The sequence below is a fragment of the Rhineura floridana genome, chromosome 9 (assembly GCF_030035675.1).
Source record: "Rhineura floridana isolate rRhiFlo1 chromosome 9, rRhiFlo1.hap2, whole genome shotgun sequence".
In the NCBI taxonomy this organism is placed as follows: Eukaryota; Metazoa; Chordata; class Lepidosauria; order Squamata; family Rhineuridae; genus Rhineura; species Rhineura floridana.
The window spans coordinates 6,640,175-6,658,404 of record NC_084488.1 but is presented as its reverse complement, the minus strand read 5'-3'; the positions used below and the strand labels follow the sequence as shown (position 1 = coordinate 6,658,404).

The window sequence follows — 18,230 nt, the reverse complement described above, 5'->3', positions numbered from 1 at the left end:
GGCCTATTAGATACAAATGAAATGTACAACCAGTAGCAACTCAGCATTAAAGAATTCAGTTTCTTCATTCCTCCAAGGAATATATTCCTGTGATAGCATTATTATTATTATTATTATTATTATTATTATTATTATTCGCCCATCTGGCTGGTTATCCAGCCACTCTGGGCAACGTACACAATAAGATACATTCAACATTAAAATATTAAAATATAAAAACCCCAACAGTAAAAGCTTAACCCAACCCAAAGGCTTGCCTGAAAAACCAGGTCTTTAAAGTCCGGCGGAAGCTCATCATTGAAGGGGCATGGCGGAGATCATTTGGGAGAGAATTCCATAGGGTGGGGGCCACTATTGAAAAGGCCCTCCCTCTGGTCCTCACCAGCCTAGCTGTTTTAACCGGTGGGATCGAGAGAAGGTCTTCTGAGGCTGATCTTGTTGAGCGGCATCCCTGCCGATGCTGGAGGCGCTCCTTCAGATAGACTGGGCTAAAACCGTTTTGGGTGTTTAAAGGTCAAAACCAACACCTTGAATTGGGCTCGGTAAGCAACCGGTAGCCAGTGCAACTCCTTTAGCACTGGGGTGATGTGATCCTGCCGGCGGCTGACTTTAATCAGACGCGCCGCTGCATTCTGTACCAGTTGCAACTTCCGGGCCATTTTCAAGGGTAACCCCACGTAGAGCGCATTACAGTAGTCTAGGCGAGAGGTGACCAGGGCATGTACTGCTGGTGGGAGCAGATGGTTGGGAAGGTAGGGGCGCAGCCTCCGTATCAGATGGAGTTGATACAGCGCCGCCCGGCTCACAGCCGAAACCTGAACCTCCATGGACAGCTGGGAATCAAGAATGACCCCCAGGCTGCGGACCTGGTCTTTCAGGGGCAATCGTACCCCATTGAGCACCAGGTCTATATCCCCTAACCCTCCCTTGTCTCCCAGAAACAGTACTTCGGTTTTGTCTGGATTCAGCTTCAGCTTGTTCCTTCCCATCCAGCCACTCACTGACCTCAGGCACTTGGACAGGGTTTCTACAGCCAACCTCGGTGAAGATTTAAATGAGAGATAGAGCTGCGTGTCATCCGCATATTGATGACACCGCAGCCCAAAACTCCTGATGATTGCCCCCAGTGGCTTTATATATATGTTGAACAGCATCGGGGAGAGGATGGAACCCTGTGGCACCCCACAAGTGAGAGGCCAAGGATCCGACACCTCCTCCTCCAATGCTACTCTTTGGTACCTACCAGAGAGGAAGGAGCGGAACCACTGCAATACAGTGCCCCCTACGCCTAACCTCTCCAGGCGGTCCAAGAAGATAGCGTGGTCAACGGTATCAAAAGCCGCCGAGAGATCAAGGAGGACAAGGAAGGTGCCTTTGCCCCTATCCCACGCCCTCCTCATATCATCCACCAAGGCGACTAAGGCTGTTTCAGTTCCATGTCCAGGCCTGAAGCCCGATTGATATGGATCCAGATAATCTGCTTCCTCCAAGTGCGCTTGCAATTGCTTTGCCACCACCCGCTCAATCGCCTTGCCTAAGAATGGTAAATTTGAAACTGGGCGGAAGTTGTTCAAATTTCGAGGGTCCAAGCATTGCTCCACCAACATTTTTTGACATGGCTTATCAAAGTATACAATGAGAATTGTGCCCATTTATTAAATTTAAAATAGCTATTTCCAAGAGACCAAGTTAAATGTAGTTTGGAGCTGAATCAAGTCAATGAAACAAAGGCAGGAAAATCCTAACAATCAAAGCACAATTAAACAAAGTTGAATTACATGATGTTAAAAACTTGCAGTAAAGTTTTTAAAGGACTGGCATTGGAATCTGGATATTTGCAAAGGAAATGTAATAGTCCAATTTGATTTGTTAATGCAATTAACCAATTCATTTCAGCTCTACAAAGTAAGAACTAGATATTATTGTTGAATGGAGTTTTTCCAGGATTTCTTGGGTTTTAACACAAGAATTTGCAAAATGTTTTAGAGGAAGGTGGGTACAGTTCAGTAAAACAGAATAAGATCAAGCCTTGTCCATTAGCTAAACAAGCCATTCCTGCACCTGATTTCTCTATTTGAAGGATCCCAGTCCAAATGAGTATGAACTCTTTTACCTCCCAATGCTTCTTAAATTTCATTTTAGAGTTTTTTCTCCAACTGCTTCTCCTTGCTTTATGCCTGTATCTGTCCACAAAGGCAATAGTAATATTCATTCCTTCTCATACCAAACTTGGGTGCTCAAGTGGCTATCAGTTTAGAAGACAAACAAGGCCAACCAGAAATAAGGCAGTGGTTTCTATATGCTCAAGGGACTCAGTGGGTATGCAAAACTATAGACATTCGAAAATTCAAAGAAAAATATTTTACACACACAACCCCATGGTTCTGTGAACTTCCAAGTCCTACAAAACAAAAACATTCCAGAGTAAAGAATCCAGTTGTTTGGAGAGGAACTTTTGGGTTCACATCAAATGGCAAAGAGAAGTCATCTTTTGGGGGGCAGGGTAGAGTTGTAAATGTGGTAAAATCCTGGATTTCTCTTTTTTTTTTGCTATGGGCAGCTTTTATATCTAAAGGAACCAGACTGGTAGTACTATTATTTATTAGCTTTATATGCCACCGTTTGCCAGTAGGCCCAAAAAAGGTTTACATTACATCAATAAAAATATAAAACAATGTAACAGAATGCAAATCAAATGTAATAAAAGCAATTCCAGAACTCCAACATACAGAAGAAAGGAAAATGGCAGCAATTGTCCATCAATTTCATAAAAATACGGCTGTAAAAAATGAGCTAAAAATTCTTTGCTCCACCTCTCCTCCCAAAGTGTGCTGAAAGAAGTTTGTCTTGACCTGTTTTTTAAAAGAGTGTAATAATAAAATATAAGTAAAAACAGAGCACAGCACAGGAAGGTTTCAAGGATATGGTGCCACCTTTCCTCTCTCTCTCCTGTCTGCAAACTGCAAATAGTACTACAAGAATCCTGTTCCAGGCTGGCTGGAGCTCTGAAGAGGAACAACGCTGCTGGGGCCTGGGAATAACTGCATCTGATCCCCAGCTGTAGGAGTACTAATTATTAAGTGTTCTATAAATATTATTTTTATAATCATCACAACAAGATAGGCCAGTATTATCCCCATATTGCAGATGAGTGGATTGTGGGCAGGCTGAGAATTTTTAACAGATGCACAATGTGAAGTGGGGCAGTCATGATTTGGAGCTCCACCTTGTTATACCCATTATGCTATACCAACTGTCAGTGGAGGCAGGGCTAGCGGGGCACAACCCATCCAAGGAGAATGTCAAGCAATTTTTATCCCACCCTCCAAAAGCCACACACTCTTTCCGGTCACACACATTTTATACTTCTGTTTGAACTCAGGGAAGCTCTGGGAACATTTCTATCAAGCTACTGTTCTCTGGCCAATCAGCTTTCTGTAAAATCAGTCAATCCTAATCTAAAAGTACAGCTATGGCCAAGTGACCCCCTCCCATATCTGGACGGAAAAAAAAGGGCAAATTGAATTGTAAAGATTCCCCCTCCCTCCAGTTCTTATGAGGCCTCAGTATAAGCCTGCTAGGACTGCCTTGAATCCCTTCATGCTCAGAGCTGAAGGCCACACTGCAAAACTCATTCTTTGCAGCTGGTCAGGAGAAGGCTGTGGTTGCTAGTTTGAGCAGCTTGCCTTTTTATTAATATTTTCTAACAGACAGCAATGATGGACAGAATGTGTGAGTATCTTTCTAGGATATCTACTTTTTACTTAATCATTTGCATCTAATTATGTAAATGGGGAAGAGGATTGAGAGGAGAAATGGTGGATGGCTTTTGTGTGTTGCAACTTTCAACTAGCGATGGGCTCTTTCTGCAATAGTCAGATTTGCCATTGGATTAATTATTATTATTATTATTTCTGTTTTTGTGGAGAGAATTTTGAAGTAGCAACTCTCCGCGCCTGGTTTCTGATCCATTCTTCTTTTTTTTCCAATTAGTTTAAAAGAAAATATTCCTTTGAAATTTGTAGTGTAAGTGATACTTTTATCAATCTACTTTCTATGTCAGCTCTTCAAATGTGTATTCCCTTTCACTGATGTCAATGAAGTATTGATTGTAACTGACAGACAGAAAGCAGCAGGGAGAATGAGGGGTTGATTGCAAGCAGCAGCAAGGAAGACACTGACTTGATTATCAGAAAAGAGATCAGAAAAATTAAAAGGTATCAGAGGAAAAAGGAACCAGATCATTCATGACCACTAGGGGGCCACACTTAAAAACAAAATGTAAAAAAGGAGAGGATTCCATCCCTACTTTCAACACTTGTGTGTCACTGGAACTGTAGGGTTTGCCTGTGTCTCGAGAATTGACAGAAGTATGGAGGTTTTGTATTCCCAGGTTTGTTTTTTTTAGGTTTAAAAAATTGTTCTGTGTGCCTGTGTGTTGTTAAGTTTGGAATTGCAGGTATAAAGGTGTGTTTGCCGTTTAAACATATGAGAAGTATGGAGATTTTGCATTCCTATTTTTCTTTAGGTTTTAAAAATGCTGTGTGTGTGTTTAGTAGGCTACAGTGAGAACGGGATGTTGGATTAGATGGGCCTACCCCTGCTGTACATACTTATCAGAGAGTAATCTCCATGGAACTCAGTGGGGCTTACTTGTGTACAGCTTCTTTAGCATGAACCCACACTTGAAACTGTGGCAGTAGGGACCCCCTTCTCAACCAAAGTAAGACACTTTTCAGTTTAGTTAGGTGCTAACTATTTGTAAAATTGCAATGGTTAAGTGTCCACCGTAGCTTTGTAAGGGAGGAGGATCGGGAGAAAACCAGAACAAGTTGGCCACAACCCTGTGAATGCTCATTAGCCACAGCCCCATGACCTTCTAGCAGGCCCACCAGATGTAGTGGTTACCATCCGCAACTGCCAACTGTATAGTTATACTTGGAGCTCTATAGGCTAAGGATTAGATAGAGACACTTAAAGTGTAATTAAGGCAAAAATATTTTTGGTAGTTTTGTGTTGTTGTTTTTAAAAAAAGAATGAACATTCAGTACCTGCATTTCCTTTCTCACCCTTTTCTCCCTTCCTGCCATCTCTACCATCTCGTCCTGGGATACCAATGCGCCCGTGAGGTCCAGGTGATCCGTGATCTCCAGGAAGACCTGCAGGACCTGGCAATCCAGGTATGCTACAAACGTATCTTGTAGAATAATTTTCTCCTTTAAACTGGCTGAGAAGAGGTTGCCCACTTGTATAGATGGCAAAACTTGTGACATATAGCAACACAAGCATCTTTGGTGCTGAAAAAAGAATGCAACATGTGCAGACAGTAAATTCATCTTATTTTATTCAGACTTTAGCAATAGTTTATCAACCCATGTATAAAATATGTGCATTTACACATGTACATATGTAAATGTACATTTTAGATGTACACATATCAGTATATACAAAAATGTACATTTTTGTTTTAGTTTGTGTTCATCAATTAGTTTTCTTCTCAATGGTTTTAGGAGGATAATTAATTCTGAAGCAATTACTTCTTAGAAAGCATGTTAAATATTAGGCCATAAGCATATTTCCAAAAGACTTCATTTCAGGCATATAGTACTCTGATCTCAAATGCATACATTATTTTAAAAGACCAAATTATGCACAGTTGTAGGAGTCCCACCTAATGTAATTGCTTGGCAGATGATTTGGGTCTCATCATTAAAAGCAATATTTTCTATGGGCAATTTTCCCTGGTGCTCTTGTAAATATATATATATATATATATATATATATATATATATATATATATATATAATTAGGAGGAAAAGATTGACAGCTCTGCTCCTGAAAATATTACATGTGTATGGATATGTGGCTTGAGACTGCCAATTAATTTATGCCAGCTTTTACTTTTGGAAGAGATGGATATGTCTGAAACATGGTATATATATATATATATATATATATATACAGGGTTGAATGACAGAGAACAGAAATTTGAGAGAAAATCTGCACAAGACATCCGGCAGCTGCTAAACACAGGTAAGTCATTTCCATTGTGGGGGTCATAAATAACATGGTGGAAGGCGGTAGAAATGTTAAGTACCTTCCACACACCTACTGAGGGCTAACCCAAGACATTTTGCTGCCTAAAGTGGAGTCAAATGGCACCCTCCCCCCATGATATGGCCACTTTTCTTGCTGTACCATTCAGACACCAATTCCTGCCTTCATGTAGATGCCATGGCACTGCTGAGAACAGGTTGCTTAACTCTGCTGCATGGCCCAAGCAGTCCTGCATCCACAGCTCCTCTGGTGCAGTTACACTCTGCCTGCTGCTTTGCAGCTGTTCAGTGGTAAGCAAGGTCCTCAGATCAGCATCTGTTAGCAAACATCTAACTCAGCCCTAAGACACGGAACAATCAGTCTCCTTGCAAACTTTGCAAAAGCAGAGTTGGCAATTTGCTTGTGTTTCGTATATGATGCCAAGATGAAATACAAAAATATGAATGCAGTTGGACATTATTTTCATTGCTTCTCTTTCTATAAAATTGACACTAAAATAAATATGTGCCAGCAAAAACATTACAAAATACACACTAGTTAGTAGAGCCAACACAATCTGTCAAGGATCCACTTAGAGAAATGCTGAACAGCTTGTATAGCAGCCTTTAGCATAAAAAGTTATGTACAATCCACTGAGGTTAGAAACCATCTACCAATATAAACCTTGACTAGATCACACATCCTCCATGGCCATGAATTTAGTCCCAGAACCTGCCTTCATTGTTGTAGAATGTCAGTGTATTCATGTGTACTGTAATGTTAAAGTAGAAAAGCTTAGAATTACTGTTGTGAATGAAGCATTTCAGATGTGAACCTAGTCTCTAGAGTGACTTAGGTAATCAAGAGAAAGCTGGGGTAAGAATAGAGCCAGGAAGTGGGTGCTGATTCCTCCTATGCCACAGGATTAGGATCTTTGGCCGGATAAATATCTGAACAGAGCCATTGGGTTGGAGTAAACCAGATGAGTACTTTCAGCAATGGTAGATCAAAGTAGTCCCTCAAAGATCAATTTTCATTAACTAACCAAAAGGGTGTCACCACCACTCATTCCCAATATATAACACTCCCCCAAAACACACGCGACTAGTACGTAGGGACAAAGAGACCTATTACAATAGTTACTGTATAGAAATAGCAGAGGACACCAAAAAGGGAAGAACAAGAGCCCTGTTCCAAAAGATTAGAGAAATGAAAGGGAAATTTAAACCACGACTATGGATGTTGAATAATCAACAGGGAAACACACTGACTGACCGAGATGAAATAAAAGGAAGATGGAAGCAATACACTGAAGAACTCTATAAAACAGATGCCAGGATGACAGATTCATTCACGGAGGAACCATATGATGAAGAACCAGAAATTTTAGAATGCGAGGTGAAAGCTGCTCTTAAAATACTTGGAAGAAACAAATCACTAGGCATAGATGGCATACCAATAGAGTTGCTACAAGCTACTGAGACTGAATCAGTCCAAATTTTGACAAAAATCTGTCAAGAAATATGGAAAATTAAACAATGTCCCACAGACTGGAAGCGTTCCATATACATCCCAATTCCAAAGAAAGGGGATCCCAGAGAATGAAGTAATTATCGAACTATTGCCTTAATATCCCATGCAAGTAAAGTAATGCTTAGGATTCTACAACAAAGGCTCTTACCATATATGGAGCGAGAAATGCCAGACATCCAAGCTGGATTTAGAAAGGGAAGAGGCACCAGAGATCATATTGCAAACATACATTGGATAATGGAACGGAGCAAGGAATTTCAGAAGAAAATCACCCTGTCCTTTATAGATTACAGCAAAGCCTTTGACTGTGTAGATCATGAAAAACTATGGAATGCTTTAAAAGAAATGGGGGTGCCACAGCATCTGATTGTCCTGATGCGCAACCTATACTCTGGACAAGAGGCTACTGTAAGGACAGAATATGGAGAAACTGATTGGTTCCCCATCGGAAAGGGTGTGAGACAGGGGTGTATTTTATCACCCTATTTATTTAATCTATACGCAGAACATATCGTATGGAAAGCGGGATTGGACCAAGTTGGAGCTGTGAAAATTGGAGGGAGAAATATCAATAATTTAAGATATGCAGACGATACCATACTACTAGCAGAAACCAGTAATGATTTGAAACGAATGCTGATGAAAGTTAAATAGCAAAGCACAAAAGCAGGACTGCAGCTCAACGTCAAAAAGACTAAAGTAATGGCAACAGAAGATTTATGTAACTTTAAAGGTGACAATGAGGACATTGAACTTGTCAAGGATTACCAATACCTTGGCACAGTCATTAACCAAAATGGAGACAATAGTCAAGAAATCAGAAGAAGGCTAGGACTGGGGAGGGCAGCTATTAGAAAAGGTCCTCAAATGCAAAGATGTATCACTGAACACCAAAATCAGGATCATTCAGACCATGGTATTCCCGATCTCTATGTATGGATGTGAAAGTTGGACAGTGAAAAAAGCTGATAAGAGAAAAATCAACTCATTTGAAATGTGGTGGAGGAGAGCTTTGTGGATACCATGGACTGCGAAAAAGACAAATAATTGGGTTTTAGAAGAAATTAAACCAGAACTGTGATAGAAGCTAAAATGATGAAACAGGTTATCATACTTTGGACACATAATGAGAAGACATGATTCATTAGAAAAGATAATAATGCTGGGAAAAACAGCAGGGAGTAGAAAAAGAGGAAGGCCAAACAAGAGATGGATTGATTCCAGAAAGGAAGCCACAGACCTGAACTTACAAGATCTGAACAGGGTGGTTCACGACAGATGCTCTTGGAGGTCGCTGATTCATAGGGTCGCCATCAGTCGTAGTCGACTTTGAGGCACATAACAACAACAACAACACACACACTCTAAAGGTTGTTTGATTGCATCATAGGAGAACAGTATCACAAAAACGTTTTGTCTCTTCTGTCCCTCTGTTGTAAGCTGACAGGAATAGCCAGCCCAGACCTGCATTTGGAAAAGTTAGCTGCCTTTTTCTTGAATCAGGTACTGCAGAACTTGGAGCTTAGCTGACTATCATCTGCAAATGTCTGAAATGCAAATATCTGGAATCCCAAATATTTTCTATAACAGATATAGAACCTCATGAAATGTACTTATAAAAACAATCATTCAAGCTATGGCAAGTTATTACAGTGGCACAACAACACTGACATTTCTACATCTCGGATCCAGAATATACCATAGATGAAACAACTTTACTGATCACTATAACTAAATCCAGTAATATTTAACATAATGAACAAATCATTGTCTCTTGTGCAGTACTAAACTGCCATTAAAAGCTGACCATCTATTGTAGACAAAACAAGAATTAATAGTTTTGCTGCAGGATACTATGGATGTAATTGTAGACCAAACAATCTTAGTTCCATACTCCTGTTATAAACCTAAATTTAGAGCAACTGATCCAGTAAATGATTCATAGCATATGCAGGGAATCTGTTTTTTTAAAAGAGAAATTAGTAGATTTGGCAAAATTAGCTATTACAAAAATTATTCTGTTATTAAGCAGTTCCATTTCTCTGATGTGTCCAGGGACAGTGTTGAAGTGCTTACAATTCTTTGTATAGATAGTATTTGGCAGTTATAGCTTATTTTTCTTTTATTTACAAATATACAAGCAGAATCTGTTGGAAATTAGCAAACTCCTAAAATCAAGCAACAAAACTGCTGATGTTGCACCAAATTCCCAGAAAGCTACTTCTACAGTCCTCCAAGTCTGCACTGTAGTTTTAGCTAACCCCTGCTAAACTCTCCACTCTCAGCCTGCCCTTCATGCTCTCTGGATTCAACCGCAAAAGCTTTTATGCTATTTCTCTTTCCCTTTGTTAGATGAGAGGTGTCACCTTCCCAGACTCTTATGGGTATCATTCAAAGAATCTGGTTTCCAAAAACAAAACTTGTGGCTTTGACAAAAACAAGGGCTGGAGAGAGATCCATAGATATCATGTAACATCACTGTTCTTTTGTGAAAGTCCCTGGACACTCATCAGTTGCCTATTTATTCACAGTAAGCAAAGCATCCCAGACTTATAACACTGTTGTATCACATGGTTTTATTTGTGAATGTCTTTGGGGTTGTTTTTTTAACAGTCCTTTCCCTTTCAGCCTGTGATCCAGATTTCGTCAGCATTGGTAACAGTGCTTTCCTGGAACTTCCTTTCTTCAGTGGCTCTACAAAAATACATTGTAGCAAATATATCAATCCTCACTAGGAAGCTGATATAGAAAAAGCTGTTGCAACCAACTGAACTGCCTGTGCTGTGAATGAGTCAGTGGCATCTACGTGTATGTTTTGGGGTTCTTTTCCATGCATGTGTCACCTGGCAAGGAGGGAAGGTGATGGAAACTGCAATTCACATTCACATGTTGCTGCATTCAAAAATTACCACATTGTTGTAGAATAATCCACATGAAACTGGGTCCTATACTGTGGCCAATAAAGTATTAATTGGCCCTAAAAACCATGGGTTTGTGTGGAATTTACTTCCAAATATGTCTGTGTCTATGGTGTGGTTCACACATGCAAGTACAGAACTGGACGTCTCTGCACTTAAACTTGATGACTCACAGCAGACTGTATGAAGAAACTCTATTGAAAATAATAGTGCATGAGGAAGTGTGAAAGTTTACACATCAAAAGTCATCCCTGTATGTTGCAGTCATCAAATGCTGAACATGTGTGAAGTAGTTCTATGGTTCCAGCCTTTATGTACCATCTAAAGTGTCTCCAACTCTCACATTTTATTCTTTGGAGAAAACGGAATCCTCAGAATCCCTGTAATCATTCCTTATGCAGGAGTATGCAATAATTTAATTTGGATGGATATATTGTTCATTGTTACCTATGGAAAACATTAGTGAGGATTCATTGAACTCCACCCTCCCCATGCACTGAAAGTATGTGTGTGAGGATTGCAGGTTTGCACTGTTAGCCCCACTCGCAATGCACACAGTGGCCGTGCAGTCAGAATCAGCAGCCATGGAAAGGGGTGCTAAATCGATATAGATGTAGAAGGAAAGGGAAGGGAATCTCCTTTGTGTGGAGGAGCTATAAACACATTATATGTGTTCAAAGTCCCGTCACACTACTGAACATGCAGCTAGTTGGGGAGGGGCGCCACACAAATCTTCAGTGCATGAGGTGATTTGAATCAATCCCCTTATTAGGACCATCACTGATAGATTTTATGGCAGCTTACCAAGGAGTTTAAAGATGGAACTACAGAGTGGCTACCAAAAATGGCAATACTGTGTCAATTTCTCTTCTCTGTCCCATAAGTTTTAGACATAATAATATTGTACAACTTTCTGTCTGAGTTCCAAGTCACTGGCTGACATTGTTGGGGGCAGGGAAGAGTGGAATCTGAGTACCTCTTAGAAGGAGAGCGGTGTTTTACTGCACAGGGATGAATGGGGAAGGAGTCTAATACCCATGAATTATTGGGAACAGGCAACCTTGCATGCTGCCACTAGGGGGCAGATTTATACATACTTTAAACAGTAAAAGGGAGAATTGTCCTCTCTGGCCAGACTTGGGGAAACTCCAAAGTTTGCTGTGATGTAGCTTCCTGTTTGAATTGTTGTTTTGTCCTCTCCTCCTTCTTGCTGTGCTGCCTTTGGAATTCTTCAGTATCTCATTGAGCAAGCAGGGGTGGGGCTGCTTGCCAGAAGCTGAAAATGACGGACTGAAAGTAACCTCCATTTCTTCTTTCTGATTTCCTGAACTGTGCCTATACCACTGTATATGTGAAGTGTCCATGAATAATTTTTTTAATATTCTTTACTGGAGAAAGCTTGATTGGTTTATTCTTCTAGACTATGTGAGGGGGGAGGGGGGACTGATTATTGCTCATTCCCTTTTTTTGCAATTTTACTCTGCTAGAAATAGAACCAAATAATTGTTTTATCTCATCAACCTCAACCCCAACATGAATCTCCTGGGGCAATTTATTATATGGGATTATTAACTGATAGCCATAACAGTTCTGGGAGATCCAGGGTCGATGGAGGTTGTGTTATTTTAATGATTCAGTACAAAGTTGAGATGGGATCCAAAGACCGTGCCCAAAGGCCAAAACTGTCCAGTGAGATTTTATTTCATTTTATTTTATTTGAGCAGCAGACCTGCAACCCTCTCCCATGCTATGTTATAAACTGCTTTTTAAGTCCCCACACTTTCAAGAGCAATTTGTGGTGTGGCATAAGGGGTGTGTGTCTAGGATAAGTCTGCTACTAGTTATATCCCAGCCTTGGAATATAAGTTGCTAAAGGACAAACTTTGTGATGGGAGAACGGACCACATTGGTTTATTGATGCCTCTGCCCCATTCACATATAAGGTGTGAAATGAATTCTCCCACCTTGCACTCCCATCACTTCAGACACTTTTCTCCCAGCTTGGTTCAGTTTTAGTACCAGAGCCAGGTTGGGAGAAAACTTCCTAAACCATGAGAAAATGAAATATTTGTGTAGGTTCAACTTCCTGCACCTGTGTGTCCCTTTTTATATAAACTGAGAGACACACATCTGTCCATGATTTCCATGTGAATAAACATCTGAATAAACATGCAACACTTCACTGTCTGGTGTAGCCCTAAAGATCAGTATACATTTGCTGCTGTGTGTTGTGGCCACTGGGGATGGGGGAGAAATTCGGGTCAGTTTGCACAGAAAGCAGAATTTATCAAATCTGCACTTATCAAAACTATATGAGAACTGAAACACAGACATCCTTCAAAATTCGCACTTATCCAAATTTTGTGATGCAGTTCTGCAGCCAAAAAATGTTTACAAAAATGGAAGAAAATGTGAATAAAAATGAATATGCTAGTGAAAATAACTTACAAAAATGCGTTATATTAGTAGAAATTGCTTGCAAAAATGTGTACATTACTCCAAACTGCATACACAAATGTGTTTAGTGGGGAAAATGCACACTACAATGCTGAAGAATTTTCATGAGGGTTTAAAGAAAAATAGCAAATTCCTGCAGAACTGAATTTAAGACTGGAAAAATGAGAAAACTGTGAGAACCAAAATGGGCAGATTTTTCCCATCCCTAGTGGCTACCAATCATTATGCTTTGTGTGAGTTCCAGAGCTCTGAAGGACTGCCAGCCTCTTTAAAGACAGGATAGGTCACAAATCACTTGGGGAAGGCAGAGCTTGGAAAAGTTACTTTTTTGCACTACAACTCCCATCAACCCCAGCCAGCATGGCCACTGGATTGGGCTGATGGGAGTTGTACTTCAAAAAAGTAACTTTTCCAAGCTCTGGGAAGAAGGACTAAGACAGTCACAAATAGACAACTTAGACCAGCCTTTCCCAACCGGTGTGCCTCCAGATGTTGTTGGACCACAACTCCCATCAGCCTCAGCCATTGGCAATGCTGAGTCCAACAACATCTGGAGGCACACTGGTTGGGAAAGGCTGACTTAGACAGTGGACAATCTGCTGTTGTCTGTTTGAATTTTGTTTCTTCTGGAAGTAAGTGTGGGGTAGTGGTGGACAGAACAAACTTCATTATCCATAACAAGTAGGAAGCATCTTACAGTCAGAGCTCTCCCAAAATATGAAAAATCTGTTAAAATTATGATTGGGTCAAAAAGACAGCCCTACCGATGGTTCTAGGTAACACATTAATGAATAAAGTTGCACATTAGAGGGATGTTCAGACCTAGTAATCCTGCCATTGAGATACATGAACAGTTGTATTGAAGGGAAGAAGTTTGGTTAAAGAGTGTGAGAACTCTTTATAAGCAAACAATTCAGCCATAGGCAGGCTTCTATACATTGCTGAGATCTATGCATGTGCAGAAAGGCACAAAATTCATTTTGAGGCCTGGATACACATTGTACTCATCCCATAAAAAATGCTCTGTGGAAAAACCCTATATTGCAATTATTTGGCATGAGTAGTGAAGTAAATTTGGGCAGTTATGATTATGTTGAAACTAACTGCTATTCAGAAGGTGTGTGATGGCCAGGATAATGCAATATTTTGAACGTATTGGGGAAAGTTTGAGATCTTTTGGAACAAGAGATTTCCAAGAGAGAATGTACAAATGGAAGTATTGTCACTTCTGTAATGAAACAAATGTTGTTGTTGTTGTTTAATATATCTGACAGTACTTTCCCTGTTTTCTTTTTTCTGATCACTTTCATTTTCTCAATACTATTTAAATATTGTTTGTTTTTAAAGATATATCAGCCTGAATGAAGGAAATGTTAATATATTATATATATCTTTCTTACAATTTTTATATTTTCATAATACTCAAAAGAAAAGGAAAAAAATGCCTTGTGTAAGCCAGGCTCCAATTGGTATGAAGACTCCCCTGGAGACAGGCAGAGAAAGCTGGAAGGGATGCTAAAGTGGCTGCCTGCTGTTTATCTCCTCATAACTTATCACTCCTTAGCCGTTAATTGTTTCTCCTCTTCTCCCTTGAAGACCCTACGGACAATTAGCTGCTAAAGAAGACAGGATAATCAACAGAACAGAAAAACAGTCAGCAGCACTTGTCTCCCTCTGCATGTGCCTACAATCCTCTCTAGTTTTCTCTGCCTCTGTCTGTTGGAACCTATAGCAAGTTTCATTTTTGCATTCTACAGTGCAAAAATGGCTTCTGCACTACATTTCTAGAATTTTGCTACACATTACACTCATCACTGAAAAGCAGCCATGTACAAGGCAGGCGCTGAATCTTAAGAGCAAGACCTGGAAGGGAATGTAGGTAAATATAAAGAGAATCAGTCGTCTTTGCTTACATCTCTTCTTTAGTGCTTAATTTTTAGCCCCTCTTAACTCCAAAGAAAATTAACCCAAAGGAGAGATGAGATCCAGAACAGATTGAGAAAGTCAGCCAGTTCCGCCTTGTCCCCTGTGTGTTTGCCTACAATCCCCACAAATTTCTTTGCATGTTGCTCTAGGGCAGCCTTCAGAATTTTCAGCACTTGCTGGCTTAAATGTAGATACTTTTCAGGCTCCACTTGAACCAAAATGGAACTAGACCGTGGTGCTTATTTTGCTAGAGTGTGGTCAATGCATCGTTGCAAGAGGAAATGGTCCCAGCTGCTCTGAAAGAATCGGTGATCTAATCGCTCCTGAAAAATCCCACTCTGGACCCATTGGTATGTGACAACTACCGCCTGGTCACAAATACTCCATTTTTAGGAAAGGTGATCAAGAGGTTGTGGCACAGCAATTGCAAGTACTCTTGGATGAAACAGATTGTCTTGATCCGTTTCAGTCTGGGTCCATGCCTGGTTATGGAACTGAATTGGCCTTGATCATCCTGATGGATATCCTTTATCGGGAGAAGGACAGTGGGAGCGCAATCTTGTTCTTACTTGTTTCTCAGCGGCTTTTGATACCATTGATCACGGTATCCTCCTGGGCCGACTTGGTGAGATGGTATTGGAGGCACTGTTTTACGATGGTTCTGATCCTATCTCCAGGATCATTGTCAGAGAATAGCATTGGGTGATTATATTTCAGCCCCCTGGCAGTTGTGCTGTGGGGTGCCACAGGGTACCATCCCATCCAAAATGCTGTTTAACATTTATATGAAGCTCTTAGGAGCAGTCATCAGGAGATTTGGGGCAAGGTGTCAGCAGTACGCTGATGATACCCAGCTCTATTTCTCTGTAACATCTGAATCAGGAGAGGCCATGTAAGCCCTGGACCAGTGCCTAGACTGGGTGGTGGGCTAGATGAGGGCCAATAAACTGAACGTTATTCCTAGCAAGACTGAGGCACTATGGGTTGGTGGTTCCTTTCGAATAATTGGCCAGTTGCCTGCTTTGGATGGTGTCGTACTCCCTCTGAAAGAGCAGGTCCATAGTCTGGGGGTGCTCCTGGATCCGTCTTTGTTGCTACAGGCCCAGGTGACCTCAGTGGCTAGGAGTGCCTTTTACCATCTTTGGCTGGTAAGACAGCTGTGGCTGTTTCTGGACCAGGATAGCCTGACCGCTGTTGTCCATGCACTGGTAACCTCCAGGCTGGATTACTGTCATGTGCTCTATGTGGAGCTGCCCTTGAGGTTGGTCCAGAAGCTGCAGCTGATGCAAAATGCAGCAGCGTAACTGCTCACTGGGGCAGGTATCACCAACATGTCACCCTGATGCTGAAAGAATTGTCCATTTGCTACTGGGCCAAGTTCAAGGTTCTGGTTTTGGTGTACAAAGCCCTATACAGCTCGGGACCAGGATACCTGAAAGATTGTCTTACCCTTTATATACCCCGTTGATCACTGCGCTCTGTAAGTGAGGGCCTCCTACAGATACAATCTTATCAGGAGGTCCGTTCCACATAACATAGGAAGTGGACTTTTAGTGTTGTGGCACCATCTGTGTTATCTTTTCAGCGCCTATAGAAGACCTCCCTCTTTCAACAAACCTTTGAAGTAGAGACCTTATCCCAGTCTGAGCCTGTGCTGGCATTGCTTTTTAAGATGTTTTGTTTTAATATGATTTAAATCCTTTTGTTTTTAAGATATGCTTTTAGTGTTTTTGTTTGCTGCCCTGGGCTCCTTCTGGGAAGAAGGGCAGGATGTAAATTTTCATAAATAAATTAAATAAATAAATAGTTGTTGGAGCAACATTCTAGTTTAGCTGGTCTGGCATCCAGCCCCAGCTCTGCTTGGAACTCTCTGGTTACTTCCCTGCTCTGCTTATCTGAGACCTGACTTTGCACTTTTTGTGACCATGCAGATTGGAATTTGACTCCCTCCGCACTGACCTTGTAGTGGCAGGGAGCAGGATGGGAGCAAAACTAGAATTAGCTGGCTCTACCTACTGTTTGCCTCCCTGCCTTACCAGCCTCAATGGGCACCAGCCACCATTGCTCTGGTCATTGGACCCTCTATGGATTTGGCTCCATTGGAATTACGTCCCAGCTGTGCCTTACATGAACTAAATCTCTCCCCCAGCAGAAAGTGATGCCTGAAATGTGACAAGGACGGATATACTAGAGGCAGGGTTGCTCTGTATAAGTGCATAGAGTCAAACTAGAAATCCCCAAAGAAGCAGACTCCTCCACACCAAATTATTCAAAGTGTTAAAAAACAAAAGGGGATTGTGAGGATCTCCAAAAGGATCTCTCCAAACTGGGTGCATTAAAATGCAGTTCAGTGTAAGTAACTCTAAACTGATGCGTGTTTTGGCAAAAACTTCCTAATTTCACTTACACATTGGGTTGTGGTCTGAGTTGGCAGTGAGCAACCAGGAAAGAGATCATGGGCTTGTAGTGGATACCTTGAATTGACCCAGTGTGTAGCAGCTGTGAAAAAGGCCTGTGTTAAGGAACATTAGGAAAGGGATTGAAAATGAAATTGCCAGGTTTGTAATGTCTTCATACGAATATATAGTGTAACTGTAGTTGGAATACTGGGTACAGTTCTGGTCCCTCATATCTCAAAGAGGAAAAGTTGCAAAAAAGGGCAATCAGTACGATCAAAGGGTTGCCAATGCAACATCCCTGCAAGAAAATGTTACAGTGTTTGAAGCTTGGGGTGGGGGGAAAGGAATTATGTGGGGAGGACATGAAAGTGGCTTATAAAATTGTGCATGCTAAGAAAAGAGTGCTTAAGGAGACTTTTTTCTTCCTCTCATAATACTAGAACCCAGGGTCATCCAATGAAGCTAAATGGTGGGAGACTCAAAACAGGCAACACACACACACAGAGTATGAAATTCACTATAGCAAGGTATGGTGATGGCCACCAACCTGAATGGCTTTAAAGCAAAATTGGACAAATTCATAAGGCTATCAATAGCTACTAGCCATGACGGCGATCTGCTACCTCCAGAGTCAAATACAGCTTGCCTCTCGATACCAGTTGCTGGGACTGATGAGCAGGAGAGGGCTTTTGAGCGACTGTCCTGCTGCTTAGTGGGATTTCCACAGGCATCTGGATAGTCACTGGGGGAAACAGGATGCTGGATTTGCTGGTTTGATCTAGCAGGGTAGCTCTTAGGTTCTTGTGAAGAGTATGCCGTGTACTTGGCTCCTGTTCAGGATTCAGCTTCCTATGAATCTCCGCTTTTAATAATTTTTAAAAGCATGTTATGGTTATGGAGATATGCCTGAAAGTATATTGTCAATTCCTAGTCACATTTCAGAAGCCAAAGCGTTGGCTGA

General features: G+C 41.1%; 1 protein-coding gene and 1 long non-coding RNA gene across 11 annotated transcripts in view; one reads left to right on the top strand and one right to left on the bottom strand.

Annotated features, from left to right (window-relative positions):
• LOC133364235 (uncharacterized) overlaps positions 1-12,866 on the top strand; it is a 32,883-nt gene extending 20,017 nt beyond the window's left edge. The window contains exons 4-8 of one of the 7 annotated variants that reach the window (XR_009757889.1): positions 3,994-4,026; positions 5,136-5,180; positions 5,911-6,033; positions 9,922-10,099; positions 10,198-12,866. This is a non-coding gene — a long non-coding RNA (uncharacterized LOC133364235). Of the gene's footprint in view, positions 1-3,993; positions 4,027-5,129; positions 5,181-5,910; positions 6,034-9,921; positions 10,100-10,197 lie in introns of all 7 variants that reach the window. The other 6 variants (XR_009757885.1, XR_009757888.1, XR_009757883.1 and 3 more) reach the window with 6 other exon arrangements.
• The window catches only part of C1QTNF7 (C1q and TNF related 7), a 72,951-nt gene that overhangs the window by 3,483 nt on the left and 51,238 nt on the right, over positions 1-18,230 (bottom strand). For all 4 annotated transcript variants that reach the window (XM_061584506.1, XM_061584504.1, XM_061584505.1 and 1 more), the window contains one exon: positions 5,052-5,297. In XM_061584506.1, the coding sequence (XP_061440490.1) occupies positions 5,052-5,289 (238 nt within the window). In that variant the 5' untranslated portion in view covers positions 5,290-5,297. The remainder of the gene's footprint in view (positions 1-5,051; positions 5,298-18,230) is intronic.